General features: G+C 57.6%; 5 protein-coding genes across 5 annotated transcripts; 3 read left to right on the forward strand and 2 right to left on the reverse strand.

Annotated features, from left to right (window-relative positions):
• Positions 1-324: 324 nt before the first annotated feature.
• On the reverse strand, positions 325-3,190 carry SCHCODRAFT_02610278 (uncharacterized protein). Its single transcript, XM_003037450.3, has 4 exons — positions 2,824-3,190; positions 2,657-2,770; positions 2,443-2,601; positions 325-2,390 (listed from the first exon to the last, which is right to left on the reverse strand). Exons 1-4 carry the CDS (start codon positions 3,136-3,138, stop codon positions 558-560), a joined length of 2,421 nt encoding a protein of 806 aa, XP_003037496.1. The 5' UTR covers positions 3,139-3,190; the 3' UTR covers positions 325-557.
• Positions 3,191-3,447: 257 nt separating this feature from the next.
• On the forward strand, positions 3,448-5,442 carry SCHCODRAFT_02488787 (uncharacterized protein; the record flags this gene model as incomplete). The annotated part of the gene is made up of 4 exons (XM_003038784.2): positions 3,448-3,686; positions 3,739-4,227; positions 4,276-4,892; positions 4,943-5,442. 4 exons carry the CDS (start codon positions 3,448-3,450, stop codon positions 5,440-5,442), a joined length of 1,845 nt encoding a protein of 614 aa, XP_003038830.1.
• A 1,085-nt stretch (positions 5,443-6,527) lies between these two features.
• On the forward strand, positions 6,528-8,932 carry SCHCODRAFT_02684088 (uncharacterized protein). The gene is made up of 5 exons (XM_050346765.1): positions 6,528-6,834; positions 6,882-7,367; positions 7,421-8,040; positions 8,091-8,548; positions 8,597-8,932. The coding sequence occupies exons 1-4, from the start codon at positions 6,566-6,568 to the stop codon at positions 8,543-8,545; spliced, it is 1,830 nt and encodes a 609-aa protein (XP_050202144.1). The 5' UTR covers positions 6,528-6,565; the 3' UTR covers positions 8,546-8,548; positions 8,597-8,932.
• A 10,042-nt stretch (positions 8,933-18,974) lies between these two features.
• Positions 18,975-20,902, forward strand: SCHCODRAFT_02610293 (uncharacterized protein). The gene is made up of 4 exons (XM_050344418.1): positions 18,975-19,191; positions 19,242-19,721; positions 19,778-20,325; positions 20,377-20,902. The coding sequence occupies exons 1-4, from the start codon at positions 19,121-19,123 to the stop codon at positions 20,823-20,825; spliced, it is 1,548 nt and encodes a 515-aa protein (XP_050202145.1). The 5' UTR covers positions 18,975-19,120; the 3' UTR covers positions 20,826-20,902.
• Positions 20,903-21,099: 197 nt separating this feature from the next.
• SCHCODRAFT_02565082 (uncharacterized protein) lies at positions 21,100-23,425 on the reverse strand. Its single transcript, XM_003037449.3, has 5 exons — positions 23,044-23,425; positions 22,877-22,990; positions 22,669-22,827; positions 21,669-22,620; positions 21,100-21,570 (listed from the first exon to the last, which is right to left on the reverse strand). Exons 1-5 carry the CDS (start codon positions 23,338-23,340, stop codon positions 21,221-21,223), a joined length of 1,872 nt encoding a protein of 623 aa, XP_003037495.1. The 5' UTR covers positions 23,341-23,425; the 3' UTR covers positions 21,100-21,220.
• Between the last annotated feature and the right edge of the window lie 203 nt (positions 23,426-23,628).

The raw sequence follows: 23,628 nt of genomic DNA on the forward strand, positions 1-23,628 counted from the left end.
AAGTTAGCTGGCGCATGGCCGTATTTGTGGGTCCACTCCATTTGAAATCCCGGATCACGGTGATCGGAGTGACGGTCGGTCACACAATGCACTTCGCAGTATCGCATGTTGGGGCTGTGAGCCTCGTGAATGCAGTCGGATTGTTTCGTTGCTACAGCTGTACTTCCCACGAAGACAATGCCCATGCGCCTACTTGCCGGCACATCCGTGCCCATGTCAGGCCTGGAAGGGAGCCCGTCGATTTTCGCGTGGCGATCACTATAAGAGGTTCTCTCCGGCTCATTCATCCCTTGCAGCGGCGTCAAGCAATACGGAGGATAAGACACGAGAAGTTCCAGGGTTCCATTGTTATCCACAGCGTAGCACGAACATAGATATACAATAAGGTAAGTGATGCCTTGGGTGGTGGTGGTACATTGAGAGTTGAAGTGCAAAGCAAGAAAGCAGGAAAGCAAGAACGAAGTCGAAGATTAGAACGAGGCCGATATAAGTAGGCCGTCGTTGAGATGAAAATGAAACGGTAACTCTGCAGTCGGGCGCACAAGAACTTAGAGTACTCAGGCAGAAATTCCAAAGGTGAAAGGCCCCGGGAGGCCGGTGCCAAAAGCAAACGAGGAAGGAGCACAGGAGAAAGAGGACGAAGAAACAGATGGGAGACTAGAACGGAAAGTCGAGGGTGTTGATGAGAAGGCGAAGGTAGGGGTTGCGGTCGATTGCGCGCCGAAGGTGAATGTTGATGATGAGGGCGCTTTTGAATTGGAGCGCTGGGTCGCGGCGGGCTTGCCAAAGGTGAAGGTGGTCGAGGGGACGGCGGACTTGAGCGCAGATGATGATGAGGTGGGGGCAGGAGTGGGGGTGGCAGCAGCGCTGGCAGTGGAGGTGGAGGCGCCAAACTTGAAGGTCGGTTGTGTAGACTCTGACCCAAAGGTAAAGGTAGTCTCGGGCACAGTGGCGCCGAGGGTGGATGGGTTGGTAGGGTTGGAAGCAGTGACATCCGTCGCGGACTGCGTAGTCGACGCGACGTTGCTTGCTTCGAAGCCGGGCCTGCCGAACAATGTCGACGGGGTCGAGCTTGGCTCCTGCGCAGGCTCGAGGTTCCAGTTCGACGCAATGAAGCCATCAAACGCGCTGGGCGCAAAGTCAGCGTTGAAGCCGAGGTTGTCGACGGTAATCAGCGACGAATTGTCGTTCCATCCCGAGAGCTGCGTTGCCCAGGCACTGCTGTCGACATCCGTGTTCGCAGGTGACTCGTCGACAGTCTGCTCCCTCTCAGGCTCGCTCTGAACCTCAGCCACCGGGGCTGAAGGAGCGTCACCGAAGGTAGCGACCGGACCGAAGTCGCACTGCGAAGCGGGCAGGGTGGCATTCGAGCTGTCCCACGTCCCGATCTGGATATCGAGCTCCCCAGCGGTGGTAGGGTCGACGTCGAGGATGGAGAGGTCTAGCTCATCCCAGCCGGGGAGCCTCTCGATGCCGTCCTGTACTACGGCGGTGGTCACGCCGTTGAAGACAACGTCGTCGGATGCGACAGGCAGGACTGGCCGCGGGTCAGACGCAGGGCTCCGCGCGCATTCAACGGCGGAGCGTGAGCGCGATGGCCTTGAAGGAGGCCGGGCAGTCTTCTGCTTGCTCGTCTTGCGCCTGGGCTTCGACGGGCCGAGCATGGCGCGTTGCGCAGCACGGTCCCAGGAGTCATCCTCATCGTCTCCTTCCGCACCAGCATCCTCGCGCCATGTCAACGACGAAGGTGTCTCGTGTGCGATGAGGCCTGGAGGTGAGACGATGATCGGGAAGGAGGGAGAAGGTAGGTCAACCCAAGTCGGGCTGGGTGGTGACGGCAGCGACTCGAAGCAAGTAGGCGGCTCAGGCGACGGCGAGGAGGAGGAATCAGAACTGTCGGAGTAGGTGAGAGACGGAACCCGGTCGGAGCTTGGGCTCGACGAGCGGGAGGAGTCGGAGGACATCGATGTCAAGCGTCGCCTTGCCGCTGGCTTGCGCTTGGGGAGACCCAGGAGCTTACGCTGGGTGGGGGCCGCGAGAGCAGGCTTGCCGGAGGTCATCATAGGGGGAGCGTATGATAGTTGGTGAGGGGGAATGTAGGAAGGGAGAGGTGCCTTCGGGGCGACGTATGTGATGGCCGTGCGCGCTGCATAACCCTTTTCTGCCCCGATGGCGGTCCTGGTCCCAGCCCCGCGAACGTTCATGGCGTCGAAGGCCGTGATGAGATCATCCATATCGACCGGCTTCGACCGGCGCGAGTCGCGCGACGGACGATGCCGAGATACGGATTGGTGAAGCGGGGTGCCGGTGTTGAACTCAGATTGCAGGCGGGCACGTGGGCTTTCGGCCACAGCGCTAGGTTGGTCTTGCATCCATGGCAAGGACATATCCTGCGACTTCATTAGCTTCTGCAAACAAGCGAGAGTGAAGCTCGATACACACGTCGGTGTCGCTCTTTAGAGGCTCGTTGAAAGGGGACTGTTCTTCGGCATCGTCCTCAAAAAGCGCCTGTTCGAGCAGCGCGGAAGCCATTTCGGGGGAAGTATCGCACTTTCGCAGAGGTATGTTCATGGCTCTAGCCTTCGCCCGACGGTTCTGAAACTATCAAGCGCGGGATCAGGAGACTTGTTCAATGGCTGTTGGGTTGGGCACTCACCCATACGTGAATCTGCCGGTAGGTAGCGCCTTCGTGCGCTGCCAACGCCTTCTTGTCCGTCACGGACGGATATGCGTTCAGGTCAAAGTATCGGTCGAGCAGGGGTCGCCGAGCCTATTGCGAATTGGTTAGCGGGCGGGTGAGTCGGGCACCAGCCGGAAGCTCACCCTTTTGAGGAGGTTCACCGGCTGGGCTTCGGGGTCTTGCAATTCTTGCGGGGGAGTAGGTACGTCTGGCGGGGCGGTCATCTCGTCCGCCCACGCATCAATTTGGGACTGGCAGCAGGCAGCCAGGGTTTCACGATTGGGGTCTTCCTCGTCCATGAGGTTGTACGCCACCGTGACGCTCTCGATGAGTTGCGAGACGGCGTCAACGTAGGCATCGACTCTCGTCTTGATGAATGCGGCAGGGAGTTTCTGTGCTTGCAGGCGACGACGCATAAGAGCGGTCATCCGAGCCTCGTCGTAGTCGAGGAACGACATCTGGAGAACGAGGACTGTAGGTCGAGAGGGAATATCGACGCGCGGGTATGCGTCCCGGGGGAGGGAAAAGGTGTTTGCGCCGGCTTGTTGACAGGCCTAATATGCACTTTCCCAAGTCCCATTGTTCGACCCTTCCGGAATTGATCCCGTCTCCCGGACGGATCAAATGATTTCCCCGGAAGTCGAACAATCAGGTTGACGGACAACATGAGGCTTCTTTGTCCGTCCCGACAACTTGGCTTATAACTCTGGCGACGGCGCTACCCCGCACACCCGCTACTGTCTGCCATTCGACCTACTGCTGCTACTATGTCGACCTCGTCGGAGACGAGACTGGCTCCATTGAACTCGAGAACGAACCTCCCACACCTGTTGGTCAACGTCGCTACCAAGCGTACAAGCTCAGCGTCGGTTGAGCGCATGTCCAATATAAAGAATGCCGCCCTCGACCTCAGCCTCTTCCTTCCGTCCCTCGAAGGCAAGCTAACACACTCTGTCGCTGCCACCAGCAAACAACCTGCAATTGACAAGACGACCCCTCATCCGCGGTACGCCCGCTTCCTCATGAGTTTCCGCGGAGACCTTACTCAGACCTCGTAGCTCTCTAGCCGCTTTGGAAAAGCTCGAGCCCTGCTACAGCTGGCTCGCATCTCACTTACACAACCCATACCCCACCCGTGAAGAGCGCGAAGCTCTGGCCCGGGAATGTGACCGCACCATGCCAGCCATCACAGCCTGGTTTGTCACCGCACGCCAGCGAATCGGCTGGTCTCAGCTGCGCGCAACACGCTTCAGTCGCTCACAGATTCTCATGGTCGCCGCTGCCTCTCGCTTCTGGCCTGAACGTGACACCACCCGACCGTTGCCGCCTGATCTTGAACTTCGCTTCGCCGAGATCGAGGCGAACGTCAAGTCCCTCTACACCAATTCCCTTCAGCCAAGTGATACTCTCGTTCGCCTTCTGAAGAACGAGAACCGTCCAACGAACGCCAAGGAGCCATCTCGTCGAAGCGCCTCCGAGAGTAACATCTCCAAGAAGCGTCGCTCCGAAGATGCCGACCTTGACGTGAACAGGCCTACGAAGCGCAGGTACTTGTCCTTTCGCTCCCCCTCAAATTATCGCTCACATATATTCAGGTCTGTCTCTAACGACTCCCCGAAAGCTTCGTCCGGTCGCGCATCGCGTGTGCGACCGTCGCCCCCTTCCGCATCTGGACCGATGAAGACCACACCATCGGTTGCCTCCTCTCTTGCTCTCACCATCTCACCTACTCAGCCAACCCAGCCCACATTCGGGGAGCCGTCTCTGCAATCCACCTCACCTACGTCTTCGTTGAAGCGGTCCCGCTCCGTAGACGATGCGTCTCCGGACGCCAAGCGTCGTCGAGTTCTGCCTGAATGGCGCGACCCCCGGTCTTCTCAGGCTGGGACCCGTAGGGGCGTCCGCGCGTCGGATGGTCCGCACTCTTCAGCATCCTGTCGATCGATATCATCGCAATCTCCCAAGGATCGCAACGGTCGAAGCCATGGCGGTCGTCGGACCGTATCGGCGCCCGTTGCCCCTCATCCTGCACCTAGTGCTTTCATAGACGAGTTGGCGTGGCCCTCCGTCTTGTCTCTCCCCACTTCCACCCCTCAACAACCTGAAACTACCTTGCTCTCGCCATGTAACGACAACCTCGATTTCTGGAACCTTTTACCCTCCGGACTTGACGCCGACATCCCTGTTTTAGCCTCCAACGATATCTCCTACAGTGAGTCCAACTCGCTAGCTTTCATGTTGCGTGTCTGACTGAGCTTTCAGACTCACCGCCGTCCGGCAAAGCATCTGAACCTTTCGTGGACGTATCATCTTCGTTCGACCCCATCGTGATGTCTCCCACATCGTCTACCTCCTCTCCTCCGGGGTCCGCGCCCATAACACCACCGACGCTCATCCCTCAGCTGACGGGCGACAGCATCATCGACCTTGGCACGGACCCGTGGGGCGGCCTCTTCGGTCGTTCCGACTTCACATGCGACTCCTTCCCCGACCTGTCGGCGCCGAGCAGCTCCGATATCGACTTCCTCAGCATGCTGGCCGGCGACAAGCCATTGTGCGGAGACGACTACAGTCTAGACGACTTCCTCCACCCTTGCGGTTGGTGGGAGACGCGTGTCGACACCCTTCCTAGGAACAACGTAGCCCCCATCGCAACCGCCGCCGTCGCCGAGCGACCAGGAAAACGCGCCCTACCTACCGAGAACGAGTCCCTGGACTCTGCCCCGCCTAAGCGCCGTAGGCTCACCCCTGCGGCTGCTTGATACCCACTTGTACTATATACCCTATCACGCGCCGTATGCGCCCAATCTTGACTCGGCACTTTAGTAGGATAGATCGTACTGTGTATACGATTTTGGTAGATAGCCTTTCACCCCCCCCCTCTTTGCGCTTCATGTTATTTCTCTTTGTCGCTCGCGCAGGCAAATCCACATGACATTCAATTTCTCTTGACGCTGCAACACATTTTCTGACACGATGACTGAAGTTAAACTTCGAGCCTGAATTCGCTAAAGGCCGAACGGAAGCAATCCGAAAGGAAGGCGATCCACCACACCTGGGACACAATATTCCCCGGCGTATACTGCATGAATACTGGGACACCACACCTGGGATTCGATATTCCCCTGCGCTTACTGCACGTTTATTGAGGGAATATTCTGAATCAGCTTTCGATAAAGACCGCGGGTCGATTGAAAGGGCATATCGAGGCCCAGCCAATCGGAGGCCGTACCGATCAATATGCCACCTGTAAGACCACGATCCACGCGTCGCCTTTATGCTTCGCTTATTCAAAACTGGCCTACGATATTCCTGCAGTATGCGCCAGGGAATACTGAAACTCAGGTGTGGTGGGAGTTAATTTTGAATAAGCGACGCATAAAGGCGATGGGTCGATTGTGGTCTTATGGGTGGCATATTGATCGGTACGGCCTCCGATTGGCTGGGCCTCAATATGCCCTTTCAATCAACCCGCGGTCTTTATCGAAAGCTGATTCAGAATAATCCCACAGTAAACGTGCAGTAAGCGCCGGGGAATATTGAGTCCCGGGTGTGGTGATCGCATCAAACCCGGGACCAACTTGATCATGATGAACGGTGGTCGTCTTTTCACTTCCTCGTCGTACTCGAGCCTTCTCAAGCGCAGTTTAGGAAACAAGTATGTACGAACGCGTGAGTCTGCTAACAGAACTACGAATGCGTGGATACGCAAACAAGATGCCAGTACTGGTCTGAACAATGATCGGCGTAGCTGTGAGAACGGATCACTCCATGATGATGATGGTCCATCGGGGATCGCCCAAACGGGCGAACAATGGTCTTTCGATAGTGCAGCCTGGCCACAGTACTTCGATCTGGGCATCGCCGTCTCCTCGTCCTGCTGTCATGTCGCTACCTACATCTGGGCGTCATCCTCTAGCGCCACACAATCCAACCACTCGCCATGATAAGGGCTCTCACCCCTCAGCTTTCGAGCGATTCTTAACGAAGGTCGCTGCAAAGCAGCCGCCAAACACATCGTCGCAGCGGAAGGACGCTCTGCAAAGGGTCTCCAACAAATTCAAGGTCGCCCTTCCTCATCTCGGCGACAAGCTATATTCCGCTGTCGCCGCCGCTTTACCTACCCACGCGACGCGTAAAGCCTCCAGCAGTCGGTATGTCTTCCTTCAATCGGGTATGTATCAGATCTGACTTATGATAGCCACAAGCCTGCCATGTCTAAGGTCAATGAGCCCTGCTACAGGTGGCTCCTCAACCACCTATACAATCCGTATCCGACTCGAGAAGAATGGGAGGCGCTGTCGAAGGAAAGCAAGACCTCCGTCAAGGAGGTCGCCTCATGGTTTATGAGCGCGCGCAAACGGATTGGCTGGTCATTACTGCGTGCTAACCGCTTTGGTCGCTCCCAGATCGGTATAGTCGAGGCGGCTTCACGCTTCTGGCCGGTGCGCGACGCTTCCAACCCCCTCCCGCCCGACCTCGAGGTTCGCTTTGCTGAGATAGAGGCAAACGCCAACTCGCTGTACTCTCATATTCTACATCCGAACACGGCCCTTTTGAAGAAAGCCCGGCACCGCGCGGAATGGCGCGCTCCTACCCAAACGCCCGAGTCTCCCGCCAATCACATCAAGAAAAGGAGTTCCGCAGACGCCGAGCTCGACAGCGCCGGTCCGTCCGCAAAACGACAGTATGTCACTGTCTGTCTTTGATCAGATTCACTACTTACCTGCCTGCCTATAGATCCCTTCCTCGCCGCGAGGCCGTTCCGACGCCTGCAGAGGCTCCTTCGCGACACTCCATGGCCTCCTCCTCACTCACGCCTTCCCGAAGCAAACGAGAGTCGAAAGGTCCCCCTTCGTGCGCTCCTCCGCCAGCGTGCATTTCTTGTCCTCCGCCTACCCTTCATAAATTCGGAGAGCCCTCTCTCTGCGCCAAGAGACCCCCTCCTGCAGACGTCGAAGAGCCATCGGCCAAACGTCCACGCACACTACCTGTGTGGCGCGATCCGCGCAAATGCGTATCGCCCTCGAAGCCGCCGCAATCTCGGCCTCGTCACCCTAATCAGCGGCTTCGCGCGAGCTCTACGCCGTCCTTGGCGCAGGATGACAGCGCAAGCTCCGACAATAATGCCAACGGCTTTCGCTCCATATCTCTCGGCGATCCACCATCTTTCGAGCGATATCCCACCTCACTGTCGACGAGCACGGTTACGACGGCCGTCGCGGGCGCGCCTGCTCTAGACGCGACGCCGGTCTCTTTGTGCCACGCCGACGACCAGCCACCTACATCGCCGTCTGTACTACCCATCAGCCTACCTCAAGACCCTTTCCCCTTGTCTGCCTCCGATGTTATCACGTCCGGTGCGTCTATAATCCTGAATTTACTCCTCGCATGGCTGATGATTTGACAGACCTCATCGATATCTCGTTACTGTCATCGGAAACGTGTCGAACGACAGTCGCTGATGCTGATTCCACCGCAGCCGGCACGACCTCCCTGCCCATACCACCGAATGATGACATGGCCCCCCTCGATGCCTTCGAAGTCGACTTGCAGGACCAGGACCAGTTGCGCGACTGGAATCTCATCGACCTCGACAAACAGTGCGGCGTAGATACACCCAGCTACGTGGACGCCGAAACCGCATACCTCTCTCTCGATATGTACGCAGGCGGCAACCACTGCCATACTGCGCAGTCGGGCACGACGAATTTCCTTGAACCTACTCTGTGGCCTTGGGAGATCACCGACTCATTCCCAAGTTCTTATCCACGGACAGCGATGGATGGTCTCCGCGATTTCGTTGGCGGCCTTCCGATGAGTGGCTTGTCTTGGGGACCGGCTTACGTCTCGCCACTCATGTAATAGGTATGCAACCACCTTTTTGACGTGCGCACATTCTAATCATATCTTCAGGTTTGCAAGTAGTACCAGTCCACCGACAAATGTCGCGCGATGCGTGGTATGTCAACTTCCGCGCGAAGTCACGGCGTGCTTTCATCGACAGCATCGTCGTATCCGCTCTCCAAGTATCTACCTCGACTCCTCCCGGACGAAGTGATCGTGCCCGCTGTGATATATCAGCGACTTACTTATATTTTCATATCCTGATTTTCTTGTCTATATCATTCACAACATACCCTTCTTGCTAAGATTCGGTGTTGTATCATATGTTACCATGTGTATATTGTTAATGGATTCTGGTCACCGTCGATGCTACCTGATGCTTTAACGCTGAGCCTGTTACTTGCCCCTAGCAGTCGATATGTGGCCGTCTTCTTCTACTCGGTAGCATTCCAACTTGCCCGTGCGGTATTCGTCCATTGATCCATCTTTCCGATCCTGGGTCCAGCTTAGCTAAATCATACAGACCGATTGGCTCTATCTGAATGAGATTACGAGAATGGTCATAATTTCCCCATGGGGAATGTCAGGATCATCGCGTGGCGGCCAGCATCCCGAACAGTCGAACAATAGACCAGGCCTATATTGCTTACGCCCCGCTACCTGTACTCGGATACTTGTGTGACGCCTCGGCCTTAGCCGACGCCACGTGCTCTGCCTTCACCCCTCGCGGGGGTATTTCCTTTGGAGTTCCTTGAGGTTCTCCTGGTTTCTTATGACTCGTATATATACTCCGTGACTAGTTATGACTACTTACAGCTGTAGGTATAAAAGGGCCCTCCTCCAAGGGAGGAGGGCAAGGTTTTCAATCGAGACTTCGTTACAGAGTAACCTCGTGGGAATCTTCTTCATCATCTCCGTGAGCCGAGCCCGGCCCGCTCTCCGCGTCACCGTACTCGCCTCATATTTTTACTCTCTGGCTCGACGTCCTCGATAGAAACATCGACTTCGACTTCGACAACCAGCAACCAGCAAAGTTTTCACTACCTACCCCTATTCCCCCCGCTAAGGCAACGGACTTGATCAACCCGGCACCCTTCGCGGCTTAATTACCCTTTCTTCCTTGTCGACAATCTCAATGGCGCCAAAAGCTCAACCTCTGCGCGACTCCAGCGGACGTTTCCGCCCTCGCGCAGCGTCGGTTGACACCGGTGAGTCTCAGACCGCGTGGCGTGGTACTGACGACTCCTTCACTAGTGCACTCTCGGACAACGAGTCCGACTCGGGTACGGCGGGCGCTCAAGATGCGCCGCCTGCCACCGCCGATGACCAGGTCATCGAGCATGCGACGGTGCAACACGACGTTGTGCCGTCGTCGGGTGCTTCCGCCACGACGGTGGGGGTATCCCGCCAGGTGTCTGCTCTCGACGGAGCAGACCCTGGAGAGGGCGAGTGGTCGGCCGATGCCGCTGCTCAGTCCCCGACCCACGCGCATGCCGCCGACGGCCTCGTGCCTGAAGCTGGTGCTCAGCCGCGTGCACCGGGTGCTGTGGGCAGTCGCGCTATCGCGCCAGAGTCCACGGAAGTAGATAATACTACGAATAAAATTTTCCCTCAGTATGATGAGAACAGCGAGCACGGGGCTCGCGAGTCCGAAAGCGTGAACGTACCTGAGAGCTCTATCCCCGGAAACAGTAGGGACCGGATGGATAAGGGTAAAGGCCCGGATCTACGCAATTTCGGTAATCTCGACTTCGACGAGGTCGAACACGATCCCGAGATTCAGCGGGACATCCTGGATGCCGCAAATCGAGCTCGGGGATCGCGGGCTCAAGTGCCCAATCAGGGGCCAAGGGTGTCTTTGGCAAATCTGGAACCCCGCGCCGCCGAAAACAAGCAGATCGCCGATCTGTTCGATGCACTCCACCTCAAGACTGTTGAGGCCGCGGACTACGCCGCCCTCAATGCCAAACTGGCGAGGCAGGTCAGCCAGCTCAGTGAGAGGTACGACAATCTCGTCGAACTCCTCACGGATGGGTCTGGCGCCGCACGCTCGCGCGCTGCGAGCGTCGCACGTGAGCGATCGGTGCCGAACGAAGTTCAACCGACACGTGACCTGAGCGCAATCAAGCGCGAGACCGCGGAGGCCTCTGTGCCCCCCGCGGTGCATCGTGAACGTCCTTCGAAGGCTTCTAGTCCCGAAGACAAGCTTCGTCCGAGCTATGTAGCTGGGGGCGAGTCCTACTGGGACAAGTACATGGCTATGATCAGAAGCCGTGTAGTCGGCCTTCCGAGCTCAGACTCGGATGACGACGGACAGTTTGACAGCGCGGGTAAGGCCAGCCGCCTTAAGCCGCAGCCTCCCGAGTCCTACGACGGCCGGGAGGACGATGAGGCCTTCTGGACCTTCGTCATTGATTCTCTTCAGTATGTCACTGATGGTCGAGTGGCAGCCACTCGGCAGGCCGACGTTGTCTCGCGTTGGCTCACTGGCAAGGCCAGAAGGTTCTACAAGCAGAACTACATGCTTAGTGCTTCTCGAAGCGCAAATCTAGACGACTTTTTCAGAGATTTATTCGATCACTGTTTCAGTCTAAACTACAAAGACAAATGTCGTACTCGGTACAAGTCCTGTATCCAAGACAATCGCGATCTCCGCGACTACATGCACGATCTAGAGCGCTTCTGGGTGGTGCTGACTGAGGAGACCAGCCGAAACCGGGTCTTGAAGTTTTGGGAAGGCCTTGACTCCTGGCTCGTGAAGCGCCTGATGGAGGACGGCTTCAGCAAAGAAGTTGATGAGTTAGAGCCTACGTACCGACGTGCTCTGCAGCTCTGGCAGGCTAGCTACGCTGCCCGAGCCCAAGCGAAGGGCAGGCGCCCTGACGACCATGGTGGATCGCCCCCCAACCGCGGAAGCGGCACGGGTGGCGCATCTGCATCGTCCCGACGTTCTGGAGGCGGGAGCTCTTCTGCTCCCTCCTCTAGGCCGCCAGCGAACGCGTCTGCTGCCGCTGGAACGCGCACCTCGAGCTCTAATGAACGCTCGAGGACCACTGGAGGTAAATTCAGCGGACAGGCAAGGGGGTCACAACGTACCTCCGCGCCGAATGGAAGGAGCGCGAACGGTCGCGCCCCTCCTAACCGCAAGCCAGGAAAATCTCCTGAGCTCCTGAAGCGCCTCCGTGAAGAGGGGCGCTGCTTCCGCTGTGAGTCTAAGGACCATATAAGCCGAAACTGTCCCGAAGCGAACCACGTACCTTCGACGTCTTCTGGACCTCCTGGTCTCGCGATTCACTCGGTGGCAATCGAACAGGCACGTCTGCTCGACCAGAGACGTGCTGGCATCACTAACACGACTACATTGTCAGTCAATATGGTTCAGTTCGAACCCTCGCACGACTCACCTGGGTCTAACCCGGACAGTACACGCTGCACGACGTGCTCACCGCCGTGGGCAACACACGTCCTCGCGGACTGTCCGCTTGTCTGTGGCGACGTTCCCGGACGCCCCCACCTCTACGTGCAGCCGCTCTTCGACTACTACACGCGAATTGCGCTGCGCACGAGGCGCGAGCCTCCCAAGTTTTGCTCGGGCGACGACTTGCTCGCCCTCTGCGAGACACCCGAGTATGCCGATTTTATCGGTCGCGCCTGCGACCCTTCATACGTTGGCGACTTGGGGCAGTGGCGGGTGCGTGGTGCGTTCGCGCTGAACGCCGTGCGCGCTTGGCCTGGCGACGGCGAGAAGCTGCGCGATGCGATGTTCCACAACCTCGCGCCGCTCTCGTATCTTTGCGATGGCGCGCCCGTCCGTTTCCTGCCAGTCCAGACCCAGGACGATTGTGTCTCCCTCTTCGAGACTGTTGAGGCCGAAGCTGGGCGTCGCGAACTGGCTCCGCTTCGCATCCCGAATGCGTTCTTCATCCGCGAAGGCTTCTCGATGGAGGACTACGTTGCGCGTCAGATATGCGTCGACTTCGGGATGGACACCTCACAGGCTCGTCGCATGGCGTACCTCTACTCCACGGGCACTACCCTCGGGGATCTCGTGCCCGAGAGCGTCGCTTACGCCCTCAACTGGGCAGTCAGACGCGTAGTCGGCGAGGAGCAGCGTCGCGCTGACCTCTCCCGCTTCTACGCCTTCCGGCCGTACTCTGGGTCGCCGGTCATCCTCGTGTGCGACACGCTCCTGGGCGTGTCGTGGGGTCTTCGTCTCAAGGACATTGACGCCGGTATCAACGTCTGGTACTGGTACATGTATCAGCGCATGCGCTACTTCGTGGGTGGGCATCAGAACACGGCTCACCCGAAGCGCTATATGTCGCGCTGGTTCGAGTCGCCTGCTGATGCCGCAGCGCGTCGAAGCTTCGACGTCTTCACGCAGCCCGACGGCGCGTTCCCCGCGCGTTGGTTTCGCGAGCCCGCGGAGGACCTGATTGAGTCCGGCGTGTTCGCACAGGCGTGGGCAACGATGGTGCGCATGGCGTCCAACGTGCCGGTACGTTTCCCAGCTTCGCGTCTTCCATGGCGTCAGCTGACGGTCTTCGCAGTATCGAAGGGGCGCTCCGCGCCGTTGGCGTCCTCGTCCGCACGCGTTGCGCAACGGACAGCCGTCTTCCCGCGGGGGAGCGGCCGCCGCATCCCGAGGCCCATCGTCCTCGTCGTTCGTGTAAGCGGGCATCCCTGCAAGGCGTTAGTAGACTCTGGTTCGTCAGTAGATCTCGTGAGCTCGGCTCTCGCTACTCAACTGCGCCTTCCGCTCATTGAGCACGATGGCCAGGTGTCCATGACGATGGCAGTGAGCGGGTCGCGCTCGAAATGTAATTTTCATACGTCTGTAGATTTTGAATGGTCAGCTATACACGAGCAGCGCGTCTTTGACGTCTTGAACCTCGCGACTTACGACGTCGTCCTCGGGACTCCGTTCCTGTACCAGCATTCCATCTCGTTCTCCATCAACCCGCCGAAGATCCTCATTGGGAGCGTTGAGGCGCTGCCGCTTGAGGGGCCACACGTCGACGACTTGTTCATGGCGAACGTAGAGCCCGAGCCTGGCTCGGACGAGTTAGAAGCTATTCGGAAGCATCTAGTCGAAATGGCCTTACCTTTGTGCAAGACCATCGCGGAGACTGAGCTCCCGCCCTTGCGTGCGATTAATCACACGATTCCCATCATAGACCCCGACCGTCGGTACCCGTTCCGTCGCTCGAATTGCCCTGCAATCTTTCGTGAGCAATGGAATGAGAAACGCGACGCATATATGCGCTCGGGGCGGTGGGAATTCACCACCGCCACGAACACGGTGCCCATGCTTCTCATCGCGAAGAATCAGCGCGAGAAGACGAAGCTACGTACTGTTGTAGACCTGCGCGAGCGCAACGACAACACGCGCAAGTTGTCGTCCCCGCTCCCCGACCAGAACGCGATCTTGCGTCGCGTCGCCGCTGCGAAATATTGGTCAATTCTCGACGGGAAAGACCACTATGAGCAAATACGTGTCTTACCTGAGTACGAAGACGTTAACATCATGGCGACGCCTGATGGTAACGTGAAGAGCAAGGTTATGCTCCAGGGCGACTGCAATGCTGTCGCGACGTGTCAGGCAATAATGACGCATATTTTTCGCCCTTACCTAGGTGTCTTCATGGACGTGTACCTTGACGATATTGTCATATACACGGACACGCTCGAAGAGCATGTTCGCGCTGTCAAAACCGTGCTTGAGGTGCTGGCGCGCGAGAAGTTCTATCTGGGTGTTAATAAGCTGCACTTCCTCGAGCCTGAAGTGCGCGTACTTGGGCGAATCGTTGATGCGAACGGCATTCGTGTCGATCCTGCCCGCGTTGACGAGGTCGCGAAGTGGCCGGTGCCTACGAACAAGAAGTTAGTTCGCGCATTTTGTGGCGCGGTGGGCTGGCTCGCCGACAATGTCGCCGAGATCGCCGCGCCCCTGGGCATTTTGCACGATTTGTGCGGCGAAACTCACCGATGGGAGTGGGGATTCACGCAGCAGCGCGCGTTTGAGGATTGCAAGCGGCTGGTGAGCGCGAGCAAGCGCGTCTCACGCCGAGGCATCACCCTCGGGCCGGATGGCAAGCCCACTTCGCGCGTTTGGCTTCTGACCGACGGCTCTAAGTCGTCTTTGTCAGGAGTAGTCGTTGAAGGGGAGGATTGGCGTACCGGAACGGTAATCGCGCTCTTCTCCGCGAAGCTGAGCACGACTCAGCAGAATTATCCTGTACATGAGATTGAGATGTTAGCTGGCGTGGAATCAATGCAGCGACATCGCGACTTACTTCAGGGATTCCACTTTACGTGGGTGACTGACCATCGTGGTCTCGTCCATCTTCTGCGGCAGCCAAACCTTTCGGGGCGGCAAGCGCGCTGGCTTGAGAAGTTGGGCGAGTTTGACTTCGAAGTCGTGTACCTGCCGGGCGTGGATAACGTGTTAGCTGATGCACTATCACGCATATACGAGGGCGACGCACCTGGAACACTGCGCTCTCCCTCTGAATATACATCCTTTGATGAGGATGGCTCTGTCGATTACGACGGTATGGACATTACTCGGCCGCTTGTGACCGAGCTTGGCGCCCTGGCAATTGCGCCAGAAGGCGGGGACGACGCAGCTCCACGCCGTGGTCGCGGTCGTCCGAAAGGCTCGACGAAGGCCTTCAACGACTGGGTTCGCCGACTCGCTGCGAAGAAAGGATCCGTCCGCTTGATTGTGGGCGATCACGCGGCGGATGGCGATTCTGATAGACGCGCGACGCGTCTGGAGGGGGGAGACGACCCGGTCGAACCTTTTGCAAGTGACCCGAACGCGTTTGAAGACGAGATGAGTGAGAAGGAAGCAGCGCAGAACGCGCTGCCAGCTCATCACGCGTTTGCTTCCGATCAAGCCACGCGAGGTGATGTCAGCGGAACATCACATTCGGCATCTTCCGAGTACCCCTCGGGTACCCGAGAGAACGCGCACTCGCGCGCTGTCGAAGACAGCCCGTCGTCGCCCGACGTCGGCAGCCCAATCACAGAGGATGCGAATATAGACATACCTAGTGCTGTCCAGATGTCGGAATCCGAACCAGAACACCCGACAGGCGAGACACCAGCCTCAGCAGAGGAAACACGTGTCTCGACCTCGGTCGGCGCGGAAGGTGACGAAGATAATGATATCGCACCTCCTAGCCTCACGGAACCTATCTTGACGGCTATACCCAATCACACACGGGGTGTACGCATTGAAGATTTGATCCGGGATAAGTATCAGGACGATCCGTTCTTTGCCAAGATATTGGAAGAACCCAGTCACTTCCGAAACTTTGAGGTGGTTGACGGACTCATCTTCCTGAAGCAGGACTCTCGTCGTCTGCTGTGCATTCCGAACATCAAGGAAAGTGGTCGCTCCGTGCGAGGACTCATTATTCAGGAAGCACACACCTTACTCGCGCATCTCGGTGCCGCTAAGGTTATCCCCGTGCTCCGTGATCAGGTGTGGTGGAAGACGCTGGTGCCTGATGTGCAGAAGTTCATCGCATCATGCACCACGTGCGCTTGGAATAAGCCCAGCAATCACAAGCCGTACGGGCTATTGAATCCCCTGCCGGTGCCTGGCACGCCTTGGGAAGCTATCGGGATAGACTTCACGGGTCCCTTTCCCGAGAGCGAGAATCACAATGGGACCTTCAATTACCTTCTCGTCGTGATCTGCCTGCTGACCGGCATGGTACATCTTATTCCGACGCGTACTAATGTGACTGCCAAGACTCTGGCATACATTATCTTTGCGGAAGTCTATAAGCTACATGGGCTCCCCAAGTACATAGTCAGTGACCGGGATTCGCTCTTCACGAGCATATTCTGGACTCACCTGCACAAGTTGATCGGAACGGAGCTGCGCATGTCAACTGCATACCATCCGCAGACCGACGGATCAACTGAACGGGCCAATCGGACAGTTGTCCAGATGATACGCGAATGCGTCGAGCCCGCTCAATCGGACTGGGTCCTGAAATTGCCGGCGGTTGAGTTTGCGATCAACTCCGTGCGCTCGGAGAGCACGGGGTATGCACCGTTCTTCCTGAATACTGGTCGCATGCCCCGCGCCATGATCTGGGAGGACGCACCCACGACGGAATATCCCGGGGTGCGGACTTATGCGCGCCGCGTCAAGCAGGCCATCATGCAGGCTCATGACGCAGTGCTCGCCGCGCGTGTCAAGCAGACACGTGATGCCAATCGACGCCGCATCCGCGCGCCTTTTGCCGAGAACGATCTAGTATATGTCTCAACTGCCAACATGAACTTCCCGAAGGGCCGCGTTCGTAAGCTACTTCCCAAGTTCATTGGACCATACCGCATCCTGAAGGATCTAGGCAATGAGGCCTTCCTTCTTGATCTCCCGAAGGAGTTGAAGCAGCGGGGAATACACCCGCGCTTCCACGCGTCTCTATTGAGAATTCATATTCCCAATGATGATCGGCTATTTCCGGGCCGCCTTGAGACTCAGGTGGCCGACTTCGGTGCCTGGGAGAAAGAATGGGCAATTGAGGAGATTGTGGGACATCACGGCAAGGGTGCTGATGCAGTACTCAAGGTGAAGTGGAAGCCAGGCGACATGTCCTGGATCCCGATCAAGAATGTTGCCACCCTCGAGAAGGTCAAGCAGTACCTTGAGGCGCTTGGCGTTGACAAAGCGGGTGATCTCCCGGCTGGATCTGAACCAGACCCCGGGGATATCCAATTGTATGTAGGGAATCTCGAACTCACGATCGAGCCTCGTGTTCCCGATGGCGAGATTCACGACGAATCGGGTAATGGGCTTAGCTGGGATCCCCTTAAAAGGGATGGACAGTCAGTATGCCAAACCAACTCCATTTCCTCTTCCTCTCTCTACATACATACTATGGATACTTCTACCTTACCTCCGCTTCCCAACTCTCCTTCCCCTTCGCCCAACGTCAACCGTGTCGGTACCCGTTCCCACACCAAGGCCAAAACGGCGCCGGCGATCAAAAATGGCAACAAGGCGGACTCGGTCCAACCGATGGATGTCGACCCACCCAGTTCCGAGGCCGCCCCGCCGGCACCCGCGCCCAAGACGATGTCGTCCGTCCTCGACGCCGCCGGCTCTGCCGCCTCCACTCTCATCGACAGCGAGCCGCCTGTCGACACCGCCGCCGCGCTCCGCGCAAAGGAGGCCGCCCGCGCCAAGTACAATGCCGGTATCATCGCCGACCGCATCCGCCAGCAGGAAGCCGCGCGCTCCGACGTCATGAAGCAACCCATCCCGCGCGTCAACGCCGCCGCCGACGCTGGTGCGGATAAGACCGCGCCTCCGTCCGCCGCCGCTGAGACGACGCCCGCCAAGCGCGCCTCCGAGGACGACGGCTTCCTCCTCGGCCGCGCCAAGCCACGTGGCCCGGCCCAATTCGCCCACCGCCGCATCGTTCCCATGACGTGGGAGATCCGCGGACGCCGCCTCGTCATCCCTATCTACGCGCGCAACGACCCTGAAGAATACCTCTTCAGTTACCGCATCCCACTCACCATCCTCGTCGAGTACATGCGCTTCAGCGACGGCATCACTGCTACTGGAATCCGCCACGACGTTGTTGAGGTCCCGTCCGGCTATGCCGAGTTCGTGGAAATCCTCCAGCGCGCCGACTTCGGCAAGCACATGTGCCCGATCGACCTCGCGACCGGCAAAGTCCGACCCATCCCCGACGAGCAGCGCATTGATCGGACCTTCTGGGTGCGTCAGATCCTCGACATCAGCAGCGGAGCGGCCGCGCATCGCTACATGGACGAGGTGGAGGGCAAGGTGCCCGAGCCCACCAACGAGGAGCTCCTCCTTCGTGAGGTGACGGCCATCGAGGCGATGCAGGGGCGCTTGTCGAACGCCCGCCGCCAGCAGGCCTTCGAGGCGAACCGTGCCAAGCGGCGCGAGGGCAAGGGGAACCAGTAGTTACTTACTACTTACTAGAGATCATCAGAACAACGGCTCGAAAGTTACTTACAGAAAAGGTTCGAAATATATACAAAAACAAAGACTCGTTTCTATTCTATACATACGTGCTACTTACTGGTTGCTACTGTACTTACAGAGCGCCTTAGAAGGCGCTGGAGGGGGGTATGTGACGCCTCGGCCTTAGCCGACGCCACGTGCTCTGCCTTCACCCCTCGCGGGGGTATTTCCTTTGGAGTTCCTTGAGGTTCTCCTGGTTTCTTATGACTCGTATATATACTCCGTGACTAGTTATGACTACTTACAGCTGTAGGTATAAAAGGGCCCTCCTCCAAGGGAGGAGGGCAAGGGTTTTCAATCGAGACTTCGTTACAGAGTAACCTCGTGGGAATCTTCTTCATCATCTCCGTGAGCCGAGCCCGGCCCGCTCTCCGCGTCACCGTACTCGCCTCAACTTGCCTGTGTCAAACCTCCACCATCGTCGTGTCCGCACCAAAAGTCCTGTCTCACATACTGTTCTTGTAACGCATATGATGCTGTCGATTGCTCTACCTTTCGCGCATCCATCTTCTTCGACAGATCGCCGACGGGCTCTCGAAAATGCCGCAGCAAAATTCGGCAGCAAGATGTATCGAAACGTTACCTCCGCGCTGGTTCAGCACGTCCCAAAACCACAGTCGCGTAAGGCTAGCACTCGGTATGCACACCGGTTGCCCACGCATGAGCTGCATGCCTGATTGTTCACAGAGTACCTGCCGCGCCGAGTCTCAACGAGCCCTGCTATAGGTGGTTGCTTGCCAACTTACACAATCCCTATCCGACACAACAACAGCGCGAGCGTCTTCGCCTGGAGAGCAAGGCCACAGCCAAGGCAATAACTACTTGGTTCGTCAACGCGCGAAAGCGCATCGGATGGTCACACCTACGGGCTACCCGCTTCAACCGATCTCAGATTGAGATCGTCGCGGCGGCGTCGCGCTTCTGGCCCGAGAGGGATACGCTTCGACCTCTATCACCCGACCTCGAACTTCACTTCGCCGAGATTGAACATAACGCCGTGTCATTGTATGCCAACTATTCTCAACCAAGCGACGCGCTCCAGAGAGTTATCGAGAGGGTGAAGGGACAAGGCTCCTTGCACACTCAGACCACAACCGCGTCTGGGCTTCCGAATGATGTAGGGGATGTTGGACAGACGGGCAAAGGCGAACACCTAGCCGCCCCGCTGTAAGCACGCCCTTGATATATGTGAGGAGCTGCAATACTGATCTACGCGCCTACAGCAAGAGCAAGTCTCTCTCCCCCGCATCGTCTCTCCAAGCGCCAAGGGACGATCAACCTCTACTACCCAGCGTGACGCTTTCATCCATCCCCCCGCCAACAAAACCTGCCAGCAGCTCCCGCCCAGACGGCGTCCCACTGCCTGCCTTCAAACGCAGCTCGCTCATGTTACTCCCGACCGCACCTTCACCACAATTCGGAAAACCTTCGTTGGTAGCACCTGATCTCAAGCGTCCGCGGCCCGACGCCGTCGACGAGCCCGTATCCAAGCGTCGGTGCGTTCTGCCCACCTGGGACTGTCCTTCCAGTTCTTCGGCACGCCGATGGCCTCGTTCTCGATCGAGCCCTACCCTTGTACAGCGCCGAGTCGGGCGTTCAGGCCATGGTCTCAGCAAACGTCTCCTTAGCGGAAACGCCGCCGGGCTTCGGAATGAGTCTCGCCCCAGCGTCCCTATCGGGGACGAGCACTCGAATTTTCCACCTCAGCGGGTCCCCTGTTCGACGCCTGCGCAACCCGAATCCAGTAGCGCCTCAGGGACGGGCTGTGAGTGTGCGTCACATGGCTGCGACCCTAGACGCTTGACATTGACCGTCTCTACAGCTTCCAATTCCACCAGCCTTGCCTCGACGTCTCTCCTGCAGCCGCTCAGCAACATCCACTCTGAGCCACATGGTCACTCTGCGCCTCGGGATGCAGCCGACGACCTCGGTCGATTGGACACTCCGCCCTCGCGTACAATATCTACATGGGATTGCGCAAATACTTTAGCGAACGCCGGAGACGCCTCGTCCGCATCTACAGAGCCGTTACAGCCATGGTACGATGAGCTCCCCTCTGACACTCTCGATTTATTCTCGTGCGTTCCGTTTGACCCTGTCGTACCGACTAGTCCTTGGAGTGACGCCAGTGGCATTGGCATCTACGTTATGTTTGATACTGCAGCTTACGGTATGCCCATGTCGCATGTGGAGTACTATCCTTGCCTTGCAACGCCTCCTCTTCATTTATCGTCACTGACGGGCTCGCCGTTGAATATCCAAGTATCATAGTCGGCTACTAGCACCTCCTACTGCGTATACCCCATTTCCCTTGCGAGCCAGTCTTCCCCTTCTTCTGACGACCCAGCCAGTGTCATCATATGCATTCTGTTCTTGTTATCTTCATGATAGCCCGAAGAATGATTGGCCCGAATCAGCGTATAGCGCATGCGCGTACCTCCAAGTGACATGGACTCGCTATTTCTTAGATACATCCCCCGACGTCGTGACTCACTCTCCGACGTGCATGAGAGGGCTCCGGTCTGCGACCAGTTTATCAACGTGCGAGCGGCGATTCCGTAGCCGGCGATTATATCTGTGGTATAGACTATAGAGTACATCCCTGACAGGGTCGATACATAAACGATAATTATAAGACAGGATCGGCGAGGATTAACGCATTGTCCTCAGCGTATGGAGAGCGGGAAGTCGAAAATATGGTTTACAAGCGAGGCCCCTACTGGCGCATTATCGCTGGCGCTGCGTAGGGTGAGGGGGAAAAATAGTAGCCAACCGGGTCGGATGACAGAGACATGACTGCATGCCTGCGTCCAGACATAACATCGCACATGCCAGAGGCCGGCATTCTCAATCCTTCTACAGGAAAGGTAGCCGTGAATCGTCGACGCCGAGCTGCTCTGAAGGCCCGCAGGATGTGGCAGCAGCATCGAGGACCAGTAGGCGATAGAGGCGACGGCAGGCGCGGTTGGCGTCGTCGCAGTTGCTTGCGACAACACCTTGCCGTGGCGAACTCCGGCTAGACGGTGACCAATGCGTACCGCGTCGGGTAGAGACATGAGTCGCCCGATTCGTGACGCGGTCACCCATCGAATGCCCATCCGGCCAGCGCTAGACCTTGCACGACGGATCGACCGTACGAGTAGAAGTCGTAGAAGGAAAGGCTCAGGTCGCTAAGTGCGGTATTCTCGGCACCGAATAATGCTTGCGCCGGCGTCGTCGATCTGCCTTCAAAGATGTGAGGCATGGCCTGTCCCTCCGCTTGGCTGAATGGTGGGGACGGAACGCAAGACCCGACCGAGGCCGCAGCTGCGTTGGCGACGAGTGAAGGGTCCTGAGATGTTATGGTGGAATAGCGAGAGTCATGCTCATCGCTCTCCGTACGACACAGGCCATCCTGGAAGCATGGAGCACCTCGACCGCAGTCAAGAGCAGGGTCCCAGGATGGTACGAATGAGCCTGGCAACGCGGACGAGAGCGGCGGCGCCGACGATTGCATGGTAATTTGATAGAGATTATCCATCGGCGCTGCGCTTGGAAGGTCTTCGAAGGTCCCGAGCTCTGGAGACGATGGGGGAGATGACGACGACGAAGAGGAATCGGAGAAGGTCAGCGACGGCAGGCGATGTAATCGATCACCGCGCGAATCCGCTGAGTTAACGGCGCGCAGCGCTTGAGAGCGGCGACTTTCGCGCGTAGAAGGTGCTGGGAATTTGCCCGCGCACACTTGTGGTGACGAGCCGAGGGTGGTTGGGCAAGGTTGTGAAGGCGCAGGAGGGTCCGATCGACCGGGCGGCGGGACGTACGAAGGCAATGGAGCCTTGGGCGGAACGTAGGTGAATGCACGACAAGCGGCGTATCCCTGGCACGTGGTAGCTGGATCAACAACGGCAGACCGAACATTCATGTTGTCGAAGACTGGCACAAGGTCATCCACTTGCGTAACGCCTCTTGACCTGCGACGCTGTTTTGTTTGGACGGCGACGTACGGGAGAGGATGCCTGGCGAATCGACGTTTTTCCGGTGAGCGAGCTGGCGCGTGGCCGGAGGGCTTCTGGGGTACAGGTTCCTGTCTTGCGGTCAGATGCGTTTTGGAAGGACTCAAGGATAAACATACATCTTCTGACAAGCTGTTGACGTGGCTCGCCGACCGCGGTAACATTCGCGCAGGCCAGGCATAGCCCTTTGAGCCCATGCAAGTTCGGCGTCTTCTCGCGTGAGACAGCGCAGTGGATGATCGTCCGTGTTCTTTCGCTCGCGCACGTCGATTTTGGAACTAGGAAATGTTCAGCAAATTAAGGCCGGTCGACGTTAAGGTCACTCACCCAAACATGCACTTGTCTATACGACATGCCCTCTTGTTCAGCGAGCCTTTGCTTATCTATAGGAGACGGATAGGCGTTGTGTTTCAGGTATTCCTCAAGGACGGGATGGTTTCGCTGAGGAGACATATCAGAATAAATCTGGAGAGGCATACAAAATATCAACTCACATTGTCCAGGGCGTCCTTCCCTGACGAGATGGGGACCTCGGATTCACTCCAATGTTCCACCTTTCCGACGGCTTCGTCTGCAAGGGCGTCGAGCTGAGAGTCGTAATAGGCCACAAGCTCCAGGCGACCGGGGTCGTCTTCGTCGAGGAGGGCGCAGTAGTCCATGAGAGTGTCGCAGAGTTGAGATACGGTGGACAGATATGCGTCCGCCAGCTCGTTGACGGCGTATGTGGGGAGTTGATGATATCTTAATAACCTTGCTCGCAGCGACTGAGCAGCGAGCTGAGGCGACTTCATATGCGATGCAAAAGCTGAAGCGGGAGGTGAGCGACGGTGGGCGCTTTCAACTGTAGGGGGTCAGCAGAAAACCGGGATGGAAAATGGTCAACGGCATGTGGCCTATATTGCTTCAAGCCGAAGTCCATTGTTCGACGTTCTCGGATGACCGGCCGGCATCTGCCGCCTGGGTCATCCGGATCATTTGGCGCCAGGAAATCCACACTCATTTCGCGACAACGGGTTCTCCGACGATGCCTGTTGGGCATTCACATGGCTGAACTTTATTTCCCCTTTGTGTTGCGTTAG

The sequence above is a fragment of the Schizophyllum commune genome, assembly GCF_000143185.2.
Source record: "Schizophyllum commune H4-8 unplaced genomic scaffold SCHCOscaffold_2, whole genome shotgun sequence".
NCBI classification, from domain to species: Eukaryota; Fungi; Basidiomycota; class Agaricomycetes; order Agaricales; family Schizophyllaceae; genus Schizophyllum; species Schizophyllum commune.

Excerpts from the sequence above, each read along its gene's own strand:
- SCHCODRAFT_02684088 (XM_050346765.1), top strand. The coding sequence starts at position 6,566 with ATGTCGCTACCTACATCTGGGCGTCATCCTCTAGCGCCACACAATCCA. Across the intron at positions 6,835-6,881 it reads CGTAAAGCCTCCAGCAGTCG|CCACAAGCCTGCCATGTCTA; the intron begins GTATGTCTTCCT and ends GACTTATGATAG. Across the intron at positions 7,368-7,420 it reads GGTCCGTCCGCAAAACGACA|ATCCCTTCCTCGCCGCGAGG; the intron begins GTATGTCACTGT and ends GCCTGCCTATAG.
- SCHCODRAFT_02610293 (XM_050344418.1), top strand. The coding sequence starts at position 19,121 with ATGTATCGAAACGTTACCTCCGCGCTGGTTCAGCACGTCCCAAAACCA. Across the intron at positions 19,192-19,241 it reads TCGCGTAAGGCTAGCACTCG|AGTACCTGCCGCGCCGAGTC; the intron begins GTATGCACACCG and ends GATTGTTCACAG. Across the intron at positions 20,326-20,376 it reads CTCAGGGACGGGCTGTGAGT|CTTCCAATTCCACCAGCCTT; the intron begins GTGCGTCACATG and ends CCGTCTCTACAG.
- SCHCODRAFT_02565082 (XM_003037449.3), bottom strand. The coding sequence starts at position 23,340 with ATGAAGTCGCCTCAGCTCGCTGCTCAGTCGCTGCGAGCAAGGTTATTA. Across the intron at positions 22,828-22,876 it reads ATAGACAAGTGCATGTTTGG|TTCCAAAATCGACGTGCGCG; the intron begins GTGAGTGACCTT and ends AACATTTCCTAG. Across the intron at positions 22,621-22,668 it reads TCAACAGCTTGTCAGAAGAT|GAACCTGTACCCCAGAAGCC; the intron begins GTATGTTTATCC and ends ACCGCAAGACAG.
- SCHCODRAFT_02610278 (XM_003037450.3), bottom strand. The coding sequence starts at position 3,138 with ATGTCGTTCCTCGACTACGACGAGGCTCGGATGACCGCTCTTATGCGT. Across the intron at positions 2,771-2,823 it reads CGGTGAACCTCCTCAAAAGG|GCTCGGCGACCCCTGCTCGA; the intron begins GTGAGCTTCCGG and ends AATTCGCAATAG. Across the intron at positions 2,602-2,656 it reads ACCGGCAGATTCACGTATGG|TTTCAGAACCGTCGGGCGAA; the intron begins GTGAGTGCCCAA and ends CGCGCTTGATAG.